Source organism: Myotis brandtii, unplaced genomic scaffold, assembly GCF_000412655.1.
Source record: "Myotis brandtii unplaced genomic scaffold, ASM41265v1 scaffold406, whole genome shotgun sequence".
Classification (NCBI taxonomy): domain Eukaryota; kingdom Metazoa; phylum Chordata; class Mammalia; order Chiroptera; family Vespertilionidae; genus Myotis; species Myotis brandtii.
The window spans coordinates 68,521-83,266 of NW_005365599.1; the positions used below are offsets into that span (position 1 = coordinate 68,521).

General features: G+C 39.4%; 1 protein-coding gene across 2 annotated transcripts in view; it reads left to right on the plus strand.

The window, feature by feature from the left end:
- Nucleotides 1-14,746, plus strand: part of CCDC191 (coiled-coil domain containing 191) — a 79,160-nt gene that overhangs the window by 5,338 nt on the left and 59,076 nt on the right. Inside the window, exons 1-5 of one of the 2 annotated variants that reach the window (XM_014545387.1) lie at nt 1,928-2,022; nt 3,981-4,122; nt 6,945-7,077; nt 10,544-10,722; nt 12,495-12,718. In XM_014545387.1, coding sequence (XP_014400873.1) covers nt 4,102-4,122; nt 6,945-7,077; nt 10,544-10,722; nt 12,495-12,718 — 557 coding nt within the window. In that variant the 5' untranslated portion in view covers nt 1,928-2,022; nt 3,981-4,101. Of the gene's footprint in view, nt 1-1,927; nt 2,023-3,980; nt 4,123-6,939; nt 7,078-10,543; nt 10,723-12,494; nt 12,719-14,746 lie in introns of those variants that run through there. The other variant, XM_014545386.1, reaches the window with a different exon arrangement.

A 14,746-nucleotide genomic window follows, 5' to 3' on the forward strand; every position in this document is an offset into this window, starting at 1 on the left:
ATATATTATGTATATATATATATATATAGAGAGAGAGAGAGAGAGAGAGAGAGAGAGACTAGAGGCCCGGTGCATGACATTTGTGCACTGGGGGTGGGGGCTCCATCAGCCCAGCCTGCGCCCTCTCTCCGTGGGCCTAAGCCAGCAGACAGAGATCCCCCAAGGGGTCCTCATGTTGCTGCGGAGGCAGGAGAGACTCCCACCACCACCAATGTGCTCACCAGCCATGAGCCCGGCTTCTGACTGAGCGGCGCTCACCCTGTGGGAGTGCACTGACCACCTGGGGGCAGCTCCTGCATGGAGCATCTCTGCCCCCTGGTGGTCAGTGCGTGTCATTGTTCTGCCATTTGGTAGATTTACATATTAGGGTTTTATTATATAGGATAGTAGCTGAATATTCACACAGAGTAGGAAGAGAAGGGAACCTTTTAAAGGACTCATGGGTTGAGGGAAAGAGGAGACATATGGTGACCGGAGGACTTGGTTAGATGCAACACCAATGTTATGGAGTAGGGGAGTGAGAGAGAGACATGGATAGGAGGTGGATGTTGGAGAGGAGGTTATCATCATTTGGTTTGACCAATGGAAAATTCTGTATGACATGGTTCAGGATGACCAGTCAATGTGTTGCTGAAGTGCAATGAAAGGGAAAGCTGTTGGAATACAGAAGATCAAGCAAACCTTGAGGCTGGGAAATGTGTGGGTCTTCCTCGGGGATGTTGAAGTCACTTAGAATCAGACAGGTGTGGTAGAACTATTAAGTCTTGGGATAGCTCACCCAAAATGCAACTGTCCACTACAGTTTACAATTCATCTTCATCCTGATTTGTTAGACTAACTCATCTTCTTACTCCAGTACATTCTGCTACTTTGAGCTTTTTAAACATTTTCATCGTGTCAGTTCTTCAATCTTGAACCTTCATGATTCTACATGCCATCAGATGAAACTCTAAATCAAGACTGGCATTTAATGCCCTCTATCAGTCTACCTCTAACAACCCTTTTACTGATACTCTGTGTGACTCCCTGTCAGGCTAATTTCCTTTCCCTCCATCAGATAAGACTTTCTTTGCTTTGATTCATGTTGATCCCCATCCTGGGATACCCTTCCTCTTTGAGAGGCTAATTCAGATCCTTCCCTTAAAGCTCAGCTTGAGATGCCCCTCTCAGTAAACAACTCCCCCCTCACCTCAACCACCTAATCTCCTCTTCTCATACTCTTCTTTGGAATTATTTTGACACTCATACACACATTTGCTTGTATACAGAGTGATTAAAAAAGAAGTGGGTACTTTCGAAAATATATTACTCCCAAAACTATTATATATGAACATGAAGTTTACACATTCAAGAAACTCATGTTTGTACTTCTCAGCCTTGAGGAAATGTAGGAGTGCCTTGTAGCTGCTGTTTCTGCTGTCGATGGTGATTTTCTACAAAGAGTCTAGCATGGACAATAGCATTAATGTGCCATGGCATATCAGGAGCACATACAGGCATGCTTCACTTTCTTGTGCTCTTCTTTATTGCACTTCACAATTAGTACGATTTCATCAACATTGAGGCAAGACCCTTTACCAGCAAAAGGATTATGACTTGATGAAGGCTCAGGTGATGGTTAGCATTTTTTAGCAATAATGTATTTTTTAGACAGAATGCTATTGCATACTTAATAGACTACAGTATAGTATAAATATAAATTTTTTTTAAAATATGTTTTTATTTATTTCAGAGAGGAAGGGAGAGGCAGAGAGGGATAGAAACATCAATGATGAGAATCATTGATTGGCTGCTTCCTGCACACCCCCTACTGGGGATTGAGGCCGCAACCTGTGCAAGTGCTGTGACAGGCAATTGAACTGTCACCTTCTGATTCATAGGTGGATGCTCAACCACAGAGCCACGCTGGCTGGTCTAAACATAACTTTTATATGCACTGGGAAACCCCACAATTTGTGGGACTTTATTGCAATACTCACTTTATTACTAGTGGTTTGGAATCAAATTCACAATATCTCCAAGGTATGTCTGTATTGAAAATGTTTAAGATCATGGAAATAACTGAGATACTTCCTTTATAAACTATATGCTTATCTATAACATAGCTACTAAGTAATAAGCTTTGGAAGGTATTTATGGTTTTGTTTAATCACCCTGTATTGCTTTAGAATTGTTTTTGAGTTATTGCATACATGTTATATGAAACAAACCAAGAAACAGTGAATTCTTTCAGAACAGAAGATTTTAGTTTTGTTTTTCCCTTTATGTTCACTATAGAGCTGGTAACAGAGCTACCATTCAATAAACTAGTTTAAAGAATAAGTTGTTCAATTGACACAATGTTTATTTCATTGAAATATAATTTAAGATGGACCTCTCCTGTCTCTTATATGTTTATTTTGAAAATACATGGTAAGGATATAATATTTTAAAACAAGGAAATATAGAAATTATTTCTAATCCTTAGTATCTTCTAGTGCTTGTGCCCAGTCATATGAATATCTGGGGGAGAGCAGTCAACAGAGTGGGGAATTTCAGTGTAAAGGTCCTGAGCTGGGAACATGCTTGCATATTTGAGGAGGAATGAACAAGGAGGTCAGTGTGGCTGAAGTAGAGGGAGCAATGGGAAAAGTAGCAGAGGAGGGTTTGGAGAACTCACAAAGGGCCTGGCGGTGCAGGACCATAACACACATTATAAGTACTTAAACTTTTATTCTGAGTTGCATGAAATAGGGACCCATGGAGTTCTAACATGAACTGCACTCAAACTAATGGTTTTGAGTGGAGTTCTAACATGTTACACCTTTCATTTTGAAGGGATCTCTCTGGTGGGAGACTATTATAGAAAACTTGTCAGGAAATTGTGGTGCCTTTCAGGATAATAGCAGTAGAGATGACATGAAGGGGTCAGATCCTGGATACATTTTGAAAATAGATTTCCTGATATATTGTATCTGCAGAGAGAGAGAGAGAGAGAGAGAGAGAGAGAGAGAGGAGAGGAGATTCAAAAGCTTTTTTAGGAACTGAAAGAAAGGAGTTGTCACTACCTAAGTTACAAGACTGGGAACACAACAGGCATGGAGAAAAGCTGGTTTGTAGGGAGGGGGAAAACAGGGGTTTGATTGTAAAGTTAGTTCATTTATAATGTGCAGGTAAGCCAAAGTGCCAAGAAAGTTTGTCCACCTCTGCCAGTTCCTCCCCAAACCCCTGAATTTGGCCAACTTTTTACTAGATTCTTACTGTTGAGTTAAAATATCCTGGAGACTAAAGTTCAGTGACCGTGTATCCCAATTTTGTTGCATCTATAATTTGCCTCTACGGTGGCAGGTTCCTTACAGAGTAGTAATTTGAGGAAGTATAGCTGCTCTGCCTCTAGCTCACATTCATATGCAAATCTTAATAGCATGGAAACTAATAAAATATTATATTTTTATTTTAAAAATATTCAAGTGTCAGCGTCCCATAATTAATGCTCTAAACCAGTGGTTCTCAACCTTCCTAATGCCACAACCCTTTAATACAGTTCCTCATGTTGTGGTGACCCCCAATTTCATTGTTACAAATTGAACATAATTAAAGCATAGTGATTAATCACAAAAACAATATGTAATTATATATGTGTTTTCCGATGGTCTTAGGCGACCCCTGTGAAAGGGTCGTTCGACCCCCAAAGGGGTCGAGACCCACAGGTTGAGAAGCGCTGCAAACAAGTTACCTAAAGTTTACATAACATTTTGTTCAAATGTATACATTGTGAACACCTGTTAAAACTTGGTAAAATACTATAATTTCATGTTTATTGAATGAAAGTATTTGAGGTGGATGTTTAAGCCTTACAGTTCATTCAAAAATGGAAAAATGAAATTATTTTAGTAGCTGGTTAAAAAAACAAAAAACAGATTCTTGAGGACTAGAAAGAAATTTTCTAACTCTGAACAAAGTCGTCATCCTATTGAATTTCTTTTTCTGTTACATTAAAGAGAGTGGAGAAAGCCTCAGAATTTGGAATTTCAAAATCATTTTCAGCTGGAAATTCAGATTTATCCAGAAGTCTTTGGGGCCAAATGATAGATTTGGAAACATCTGAGCAAATAGAGGATCATGATGAAATCTATGCAGAAGGTAAGATAATTCAATTTTTTGCTGTGAAATTAACAACTCTTTGGAGTACAACTTATTAAAGCATAACCTATAATGAATTTCAGAGTTCAGGAAGAAAGCTTTTCTTTCTCTTGTCTTTAATTTTTGCTTATTTTACTGCCCAGAAGCTAATTTACATATTCATTATCCACCCATTAGTCACTTAGTAGGTGTCTTGGTTATCAGATAGATTATCACGGTATCACAGTGCTTATGTTCAAGTAACCTTTATTTTACTTAATAATGGCCCCAAAGTGCAAGAGTAGTGATGCTGGCAATTCAGATATGCCAAAGAAGCCATAAGTGTTTCTTTTAAATGATAAGGTAAGTGTAGAACAATAAGATATTTTGAGAGAGAAAGAGAGAGAGAGAGAAAGAGACCACATAACTTTTATCACAGTACATTGTTATAACTGTTCTATTATTAGTTATTGTTAATCTCGTATTGTGCCTAATTTATAAAGTAAACTTTATGATAGGTATGTATGTATAGGAAAAACATTACACATAGGATTTGTTACTATCCACTGTTTTAGGCATCCGCTGGGTGTCTTAGAACATTTCTCCCATGGATAAGGGGGTGGGGGAATACTGTGAACCCCTCTTTATCAATGAATGGTGTTTAGTAGATCTGAATTATTCTGTACGTAAGTTATTATACATATAAATATCTGAATTATCAGACACAGGTTACTCAACAAATATCTGCTCCCTTTCCCTGACTTCCTCTGAAAGCCGATGTTTGCTTCTATTATACTTTTTGTTGTTGTTAATCCTCACACGAGGATATGTTTTTCCATTGATTTTTAGAGAGAGTGGAAGGGAGGGAGGGAGAGGGAGAGAGAAATATTGATATGAGAGAGACACGTGGATTGGTTGCCTCCCACACGCAACTGACCATGGCCGGGGATGGAACCTGCAACCTAAGTATGTACCTTTGACCAGGAATGGAACCTGCGACCCTTCAGTGCATGGGCTGACATACTAATCACTTAGCAATACCAGCCAGGGTGCTGGTATACTTTTTATACTTAGTTTCTACTACCTTGATTCATTTTTTCCTGTTTTATATATCATACATTCCTATCTATATTAAGTATCTTTTAGCATCATTCAATATATAGAAACACTCCATTCCCTCAGAGCTGTGTGATAATGCTAATAATGATGAAGGTAATGCTGAAGTAGACATTTTTCTTTGAAATCCCCTTGCCCTACCCATAAAAACTGTTTGATAATGATAATAATGATTAAGGTAATGCTAAAGTAGACATTTTCTCACCTATATATTTAAGAAGATTTTCTGGCTACCACTAAGAAAGGAATCCAAATGAAGTTGACTCCCAGGATATCCCACTCAGTCTTTATAGTCTTTCTCCTGTGTCAATGACCGCTCCTTCCTAGTTTCCTGGTTCTGCCTTCTCTCTTCAGCCTCTAAATACTGGAGTTTCTCAGGGTGAGTCCTTCCTCCTTTGGCAACCTCATCCACTTCTACAGCTTTAAGTACCATTGTATGCTAACAACAACCATATTTATTTCTTCAGCTTGGACCTCTTCCCTGAAATACAGATTCGTGTAGCCAATACCTATTTGACATCCCTATTTGGATGTCTCATAAGCAACTCAAAACTGAACTCAAGTCTAAAACTGAACTTATCTTCCCCCCAGACCTGCTGCTCCCTGGGCCTTCCCTGGCTCAGTAAGTGGTATCTCCATCCTTGCAATTGCTTAGGCCAAAAACCCTTAGATTTCTTTCTCTCACATCTCACATCCAGTCCATCAGCAAGTCAAGTCAACTTCACCTCAAAACATTTTTTATAATGGCCATTTTTAGCAGTCCATCGCCTTAACCACTCAGCCGCCTCGTCCCGATATAATGGCCATTTTTAATACCTCCACTCCTAGGCCACCATCACCCCTCTCCTAGATCGTTGCATTTGTCTCCCAGATGGTGTGTCCTGCTTCTGTGTGTGTCCCCTTATAGGCTATTTTAACATCGTAGTCGAGTGATCTCTGCTCACAACCCTCCTGTGGCTTCCCATTGCATTCAGAGTAAAAGCCAAAATACCTAGAATGGTGTCAAGAGTCTAAAGAAGGGGTTTTCAACCTCAGCACTATGATAATTTTTGTTGTGGGTGCTGCTATGTACATTGTAGGATGTTTAGCAGCATCCTTAGTCCCTACCCGCTAAATGCCAATGTCACCTCCCCCAGTAGTGACAACCAAAAATGATTTCAGACGTTGCCAGATGTCCACTGCAGCACGATTTCACCCTAATCTAGAACCACTGCTCTAAACTTGATCCCCACATTACAGTTTCTTCTAACCTCCTTCACTCACTCCTCTCCAGCCACTGCCTACTTACTATTTCTCCAACACACTAGACGCTCTCCTGTCCTAGGGCCTTTGCATTTGCTTTCCCTCTATGTGGAATAATATTTCCTTTCATAGCCATGTGGCTCACTTCCTCACTTGCTTTCCTTCTTTGTTCAAATATCTTCTCAGTGAGGCCTCCTTTCACCACCCAATTTAAAAATATCAACATCTATCTTCCATTTCTTATACACCTTTTCTCTTTCTCCAACTCTGTTTTTCTGACCTACTTGTTTATAGTCTCTCTTCCCCAGTTAGAATGTAAGCTTCGTGGTCTGGTAGGTTTTATTTTTCCTGTTTTGTTCTAGAATAGCACGTGACACATGATCAGTGCTCAATTAATATTTACTGAATGAATGAAAACTGAATGAAGAAAGGTCTCTGAAGTAGCTGAAATATTAAAAGATGTTTTTGTTTTATTGATAGCTCAGGAGCTGGTCAATGACTGGTTAGACACCAAACTCAAGCAAGAACTAGCAAGTGATGGGGAAGCTGAAGACACTGTATCCAGTGTCCCTCCTGTGTTAGAAGCCAGTGGTCATTTGAAATATGACAGGTTTGATGGTAAGAACTGATCTAATCGGTCAAAGCTCTAACATCCAATTGATGTTCTAAGAAGTCTTTTCATTTGTTTTGAATAATAAATGTTATTTGACTTTCCTGTGTGTTGTTTAGTTTTATAATTGGCTTTAATTTTTCTTGATTCAATTTAAATTACTTATCTATATTCTTAGTAATTCATGATGTCTTTTTAAATTAAAATATTCTATTATTTATAATTCTTACTAGAGGCTCGATGCATGAAATTCATGCAAGAGTAGGCCTTCCTTCCCCCAGCTGCCGGCATCAGCTTCCCTCCAGCGCCCAGGACCCAGGCTTCCCTCCAGCCACCTGCACCCAGGACCCGGGCTTCCCTCCAGCCACCTGCACCCAGGACCCGGGCTTCCCTCGCAGAGGGAGACCCTGCCCACCACTGCAGCCCGCTGGTTGGTGGCCTGGGCCTCCCTCTTTGGGGCAATCATGGAGCCCCCCGATTGATTGCCCTGCCGGCCAGTGGCCTGGGCCTCCCTCTGCGGGGCGATCATGGGGCAATGGCTGGGCCCCCGACCAATCGCATTGCACCTGCCTTGGCTGGCCTGGCACCAGTTGGTATCATAGCGTGGTCCCAGATGGTCATCTGGATGGTTATTCCGCTGTTCGGCCATTCAGTTGATTTGCATGTTATGTTTTTATTACATAGGATAATTATAATAGTAAATAATGCTGTTTAAGAGTGCCTCTTCCTATATATTGTTGGATGACTATTTACTTTAGAGACTACATTTAGACACCCGTATATCATTTTATATTTACAAAATGCTTCTTATATCTTTATAGGGAAAATAATTACTTGTACACACAGCTAGTTAAATAGCTAACTTGTGATGATTCTTCAAATGTAGCCAAAGAGCCTGAGATTTTTCCCCTGAGCATAATGGTAGGCATAGTGACAGTAGTGGCAGCTCCTCGTGCATTACTCATGCCTTGGTGAACTCACCTGGCAGCATTCCCCTTGTTAGGACGCTACAAATCCCCAACTCAGGAATCACAAAGTCATGAGTTCTTACAGTTAGAGGAATCCTTCAAGATTACCTAGTCTGCACTGTTCTCTTCACCCCGCGGATAGAGATCCTTCTCCAGCATACCTACGGTGGGGAGCTATCATCTCTGCGGAACACCTCCCAGGATGGAGAGGCTGCCCTTGGGAGGAGCCCATTCAGCTGTTGTAGGCTCTGATCTCCACAGCATTCTCTCTCTTACTTAGAAGAATTAGAATTTTGTCCTCAGTAACTTTTACCCATTAGTGCCACAGAAAATAATATTGTGTTCCCTCTTCGATCGATGTTTTTCACATCACTGTTTCTCTCTCTGTCTATCTCTCTCTGTCTAAAACCAGTAGACATTTATCCTCAGGTGAGGATTTTTTTTAAAAAAAGATGGAGATTGGCAGAATGAATTAAAAATATGACATAACTATATCCTGTCTATAAGAGACACAATTTAGTTTCAAATATATAAATAGGTCGAAAGTAAAAGGATGGAAAAAGAAATACTGTGCAAACAGTAACCAAAAGAAAACAAGAGCAGCTTACTAATATCAGAAAAAAATAAACCAAGATAAAAGAAATGCTATAGAGACAAAGAAGAGAGTTTTATAATGATCAAAGGGTCAATCCATCAAGAAAATGTAAGTATTAACATATATATATACTTAACAAAAGTCCCCCAGCATGAACGGGAATAGGGTGGGGAGGCAATGGGGGGTTAAGACACATATGTAATACCTTAATCAATAAAAAGTGACCCAAAATATGTGAAGCAAAAACTGACAGAATTGAAGAGAGAAATAGATCATTCAGTAATGACAACTGGAGGCTTTAAGACCCCATTTTTAATAATGTATGGAACTACATGGTATACTAAACAGAACATCAACAGGAAAGATGTTCAATATTGTGAGTCATTAGGAAAATGAAAGTTAAAACTACCATGAGTAACCACTTACACACCTTTTAAAAATGGTTTAAATTAAATATTGGTCAGGATGTAGAGGAACTAGAATACTTCCATACTGCTCATGAGAAGGTAAAATCATATAGCCACTTTGGGAAAAAAACAGTTTGGCAGTTTCTTGAAAAGTTTCTCTTCCCAAGAGAAGAGAAAGCATATGTTCATACAAAGACTTATATACAAATGTTCATAACAACTTTGTTTGTCATAGCCCAAATCTGAAAATAACCCAAATGTTTATCCACAGGTGAATGAGTGAATAAATTGTGATATACCCATACAATGGAATGCTACTCAGCAGTAAAAAAAGATAAACTATTGATACAACATGGATGAGTCTCAAAATAATTATGCTGAGTAAAAGAAGCCTGACCAAAAAGAAAAAAAAGAGTACATAGCATGTGATGTAATTGTTACAAAATTCTAGAAAATATAACCTAATCTATAATAATAAAAGCATGATATGCTAATTAGACCAGATGTCCTTCTGGACGACCTTCTGGACAAAGCCAGGGCTTCGAAGGAAGCGAAGGAAGCCGTCCTGGGTGCCTGCCAGCAGCCAGAGGGAAGCCTGGGTCCCGAGTGCCAGAGAGAAGCTGGTGCTGGCAGCCGGGGGAAGGAAGGCCTACTCTTGCACGAATTTCATGCATCGGGCCTCTAGTCTATAATGACAGAAAGTAGGTCTGTGGTTGCTTGGGATAAGGCAGAGAACATGGGGAAGAGTGGGAAAGAGACATTACAAATAAGCATGAGGACCTTCTGGAGGCTGACAGACATGCTCATTATCTTGACTGTAGTGATGGTTTACTGGTATATGTATGTCAAAAAATATTGTAAACTTTAAATATTTATGGTTTAGCCCTAGCCAGTTTGGCTCAGTGGATAGAGCATCGGCCTTCAGACTGAAGGGTTCTGGGTTAAAGTCCAGTCAAGGGCACATGCCCAGGTTGCTGGCTCGATCCCCAGTAGCGGGGGATGCAGGAGGCAGCCAATCAATGATTCTCATCATTGATGTTTCCATCTCTCACCCCTCTCACTTCCTCTCTGAAATAAATAAAAATATATTTTAAAATATATTTTAAAAATAAAAAATTAAAAAGTTTCCCTTGAAATGGAAGTCTGGCTTAAAAATAAATAAATAAATAAATATTTACAATTTTTTGTAAATTGTAAAGCCATTTTTTTAAAAAGCAGTAGAGGCCTCAAGGATGTTTAGATTAAAGTAATATATTTTAAATCTGACAGTGAGGGAGTCTTTAGTGACGGGTGAGGGCAATTCATGAGTAGAGGGGTTTTTTTTTCCCCTCTTAGTTGTAGTTAATTACTGAGGCCTATACTCATGCAATTGGCATTATCAGTTACTATTTATTAAACACTCACAATATTGTATTTTTATTGTACCAGGATTATTTATATAAATATGGAAATTATATTAAATTTTTAAAATTTTTCTTTTTTGTCATTGTTCTGTTCCTTCCAGATTTATGTGGCTACTTGGAGGAAGAAGAGGAAAGTAGCACTGTTCAAAAATTTATAGACCATCTGCTCCATAAAAATGTGGTGGATTCTGGGATGTTGGAAGATATCGAAATGAGTGGAAACCACGACAAGAAGCAGCAGAAGGATCCTCGTCTTACCATGGAGATAAGACATAAGCAGGTGGGAGGGAAAAACAAAATTAAAATGGATAACAGGAAGCAATCTTTGTATAATACATTTAATAAGCTTAAAGAAAGACTGAAGCCTTATTATGAAAAAGGGTGCCATCTGTCGTTTGGTTAGAAAGAATAAAAGTAAAATATAAAAACTTCAGAAGAAAAATAATGCTCATAAACTGAGGATAGAAAACTATTTAAGAAAACCCCAAAAAAGGAATAATTGAATTTGACCAACAGTGTTGGGCTAAACTTTTATTAATTTGGATGTGGTTCTTCCTATTACAAATAGGTAGATTGGGTTTTGCTTGAATTTGGTTTTTGAATTGAGACATCAATATATTAATATCATGAATATTCTGTTGAATGTTAGAATGGTAATTCTTTTCTAGACAACTGAAAAATTCACTCATTTTGTGATAATTTGAAAGGGAGGACAGATCTGAATTAAATCTAGTTCAGCTGTTTTGAATTAGAAAGGCATATGGAAACTTTCTTTTCTCCAAAGGGAATAGTAGGTTACAGGAAAAAGATGCATCTGATACTTTGTAGAGGAGCTTCAGGAAATCAGGATGGCCCAGCCTTTGCCACAAGTCCAGAACTAAGACTGAACTGAATTAATGTTTATACACGTGTGCCACCTTTTTATAACACTGAATCTCTGATTGCTTTAAACCATAAAGTGTGCCTAATCGGCACTGGGGATGTTAGGAAAACTGGGTAGAAGTATATCCTGTTTTAGATTTATGATAGAGAGGAGAAAAGAAGTTTCAATAAGAGATAGCCATTATCTAGAAGTCATAACTGGATGGTAAGATACAGGTAAAGTTAAATGAAGCAGGAGGGAAAGGACCACTCGTTAATTCATAGCTAGTCAAGCCTCTAAAGAATTAATAGGTTTTAAAAATTATTGTGCTTATTCAGAAATACCTGTGAAGTTCATGGTTTTGGTTTTCAAGCATGATCCAGAATCATCACTATACAATATTTAAATCATCATGGAAATGAATAAAAGATTGTGGTGTTCCTTAAGGCAATATAGATGCTCCTTGACTTATAATGGGGTTACAGCTCAATAAATATATCATAAGTTGAGAATATTATGAGTCAAAAATGCATTTAATACATCTAACTTACCACCTACCTTCCTTAAACATGCTCAGGACACTTGCATTAGCCTACAGGCAGGCAAAATCATCTCACTGCAGCTGTCAGCATCACAAGAAAGTGTCATGCCACATATCGCTAGCCTAGAAAAAGATCAGCATTCAGAATTTGAAGTATGGTTTACTGAACATGTATTGCTTTTGCATCATTCTAAAGTCAAAAAATTGTAGGTAGAACCATTATAAATCAGGGACCATCTGTAAATCATTGTTCTAACCTTTATAATGTAGCCTCCCCGAAATATTAATCTTTTCAAAATTATAAGTAGTATGCAGGCATGGCCTAAATAAATAGAGTAATTTGTAAAATCTTATTGATGAGAAATCATTACTAAATAAGAGTTCAGAACTTGGCAGCTGACCCATTAGATTTTCAATTTTTTCATGGTACAGATTATTCCCTAATTGTTGAGAGTAATCTTAACTAACTTCACTTAAAATTTTGTATTGGTCCTTACCCAGTAAACAAATGAATTCTCTCCATTATTCTAATAAATGGTGGGGTTCTGGAGCAGAATGGGTCTATTCTGAACTTAAAATGTGTTCCACAGTTTTGTAAATCCCTTTCTACTTGAAAGGCTGCATTTTCCCCTTGTATTCTCTCCTTAAGGTAAAAGAAAATCGCTTAAGACGGGAGAAAGAACTGGAGCGCCAGAGAATTGAAAAGACCCTGAAAAAATCTGCCTTCTTAGAGGCTCAGTATCTGGTACAAGAAGAGAAGAGAAGGAAGGCTCTGGAGGCCAAGAAAGAAGAGGAGGCAATTCAGAGGGAGATGGTAAAGCTGCGGAGGGAGATAATTGAGAGGAGGCACACAGTGCAAGAAGCATGGAAAATGTAAGCCAGCTGTGATGAGCAGTGTATTAAGCAGTCATTTTGGAAGTACTCCAAAGTCTTTTAAAATGCACAAACATTAAAATTGCAAAACACAACAGAGAAATCACCCACTATTCCACCATCTTAACAAATTAACTCTTTCACTTTTCCATGTATTTCTTCCTGGTCTTGGTCCTTTTACATATTTAATTGCAGCTATAAAGTACATCTAATTTGTTATTCTTTTTTGTGTTTCACTTATTATGCATCCATTGGTTGATTTTGTATGTGTCCTGACGGGATCAAACTGGCAACCTTGGCGTATCAGGACGACACTCTAACCAAATGAGCTACCCAGCCAGGGCCCTAATTTGTTATTCTGGTTGCAATTATCACATTAATTGGAGTCCTAAGATCTGTATCTTACTCCATTGAGTTCCTATACAAGTGATGGCGAACCTTTTGAACTCGGCGCGTCAGCATTTTGAAAAACCCTAACTTAACTCTGGCGCCGTGTCACATATAGAAAGTTTTTGATATTTGCAACCATAGTAAAACAAAGATTTATATTTTTGATATTTATTTTATATATTTAAATGCCATTTAACAAAGAAAAATCAACCAAAAAAAATGAGTTCGCGGGTTGTCACCTCTGACACGCGTGTCATAGGTTTGCCATCACTGTCCTATACCATAATTTATGCAATGATCTCCCCTCCTTATACTGGTAAGCATTACAGCTATTTCAGATTTTTTTCACCAGTAGTGCACTGAGCATCCTTAAGCATAGAACTTTTTTATTCTTTTGAATTATATTCTTAGGAGTGTAATTACTGAGTCAAATGGTATAGGCCTTTTTATGACTCTTGAAATATTGCCAAACTGCTTTCCAAATGGGTTGGATTTATTTATACTATTACTGGCAGTAGGCCAGTTTTCCACACTTTTCTCAGCATTGAAGAGTATCATCATTTTCAACATGTTTTGCACTTTTAATAGGTATTATATTGGTAAGTTTGCATCTCTTAGGTTACCTGAACATTCTTAAGGTTTAATTGTGCCTCACCCTGTTGTGAATTGCATAAGTCTTATCTTCTGATGATCATCTGGAGGTCACCACTGCCCCACTGCCACTGATAGAGAAAAAGAATATATGTATGTATATATATATGCCTAAGCAACCGGCTGACCAGCCAACTGGCCAACTGGTCAGTAGCTATGGCACGCACTGACCACCAGGGGGTAGACGCTCAATGCAGGAGTGGAAACCACAGGCATGGAAACATGGAACAGACTGATGGATCTCAGAGGGAAGGGAAGAGGAGGGAGGGTGGGAAGAGATTAACCAAATATCTTACATGCATACTAGAGGCCCAGTGCACGGATTCATGCACCGGTGGGGTTCCTCGGCCTGGCCTGTGGGGATCAGGCCAAAACCGGCTCTCTGACATCCCCCAAGGGGTCCCGCATTGCGAGAGGGCGCAGGCCAGGCTGAGGGACCTCACCGGTGCATGAATCCGTGCACCAGGCCTCTAGTCTTTATATATATAAGGCTAATATGCTAAGTGTCCCTCTGACCATCCAAACAGTCACTATGATGCTCACTGACCACCAGGGGGCAGACGCTCAATGCAGGAGCTGCCATGACATGCACTGGCCATTTACAAAGAAACAGCACCATGGACCTGGTGCCAACAAAGCAATACTCGGCTTCCTCCAAGTGGGACACAGGCCCCGCCACCACCCCAGAGCGACACCCCACCAAATCACAGCCAATGCTGCCAAGACCCCATGGCACAAAATACGGCCCATAGCCCAGCCCAGAAGTGGTCACTGTGGGCACTGGGTAATGACGTCACTTAGCAACACCCAGCTTCCTCTCCCTAGCGATTAGCCTCCTTGCAGTTTCTTCAGCCCAGGAAGACGACTTGCTTTATAGCCAGGTGCAAACATTTCACACTTTAACCAAATATCTGTGAAGTGTTTTCCCGTGCCTCATCTCATTTGATCCTCACAGAAGTCCTGGAGTAGGCAGATAGGAGACTCGGT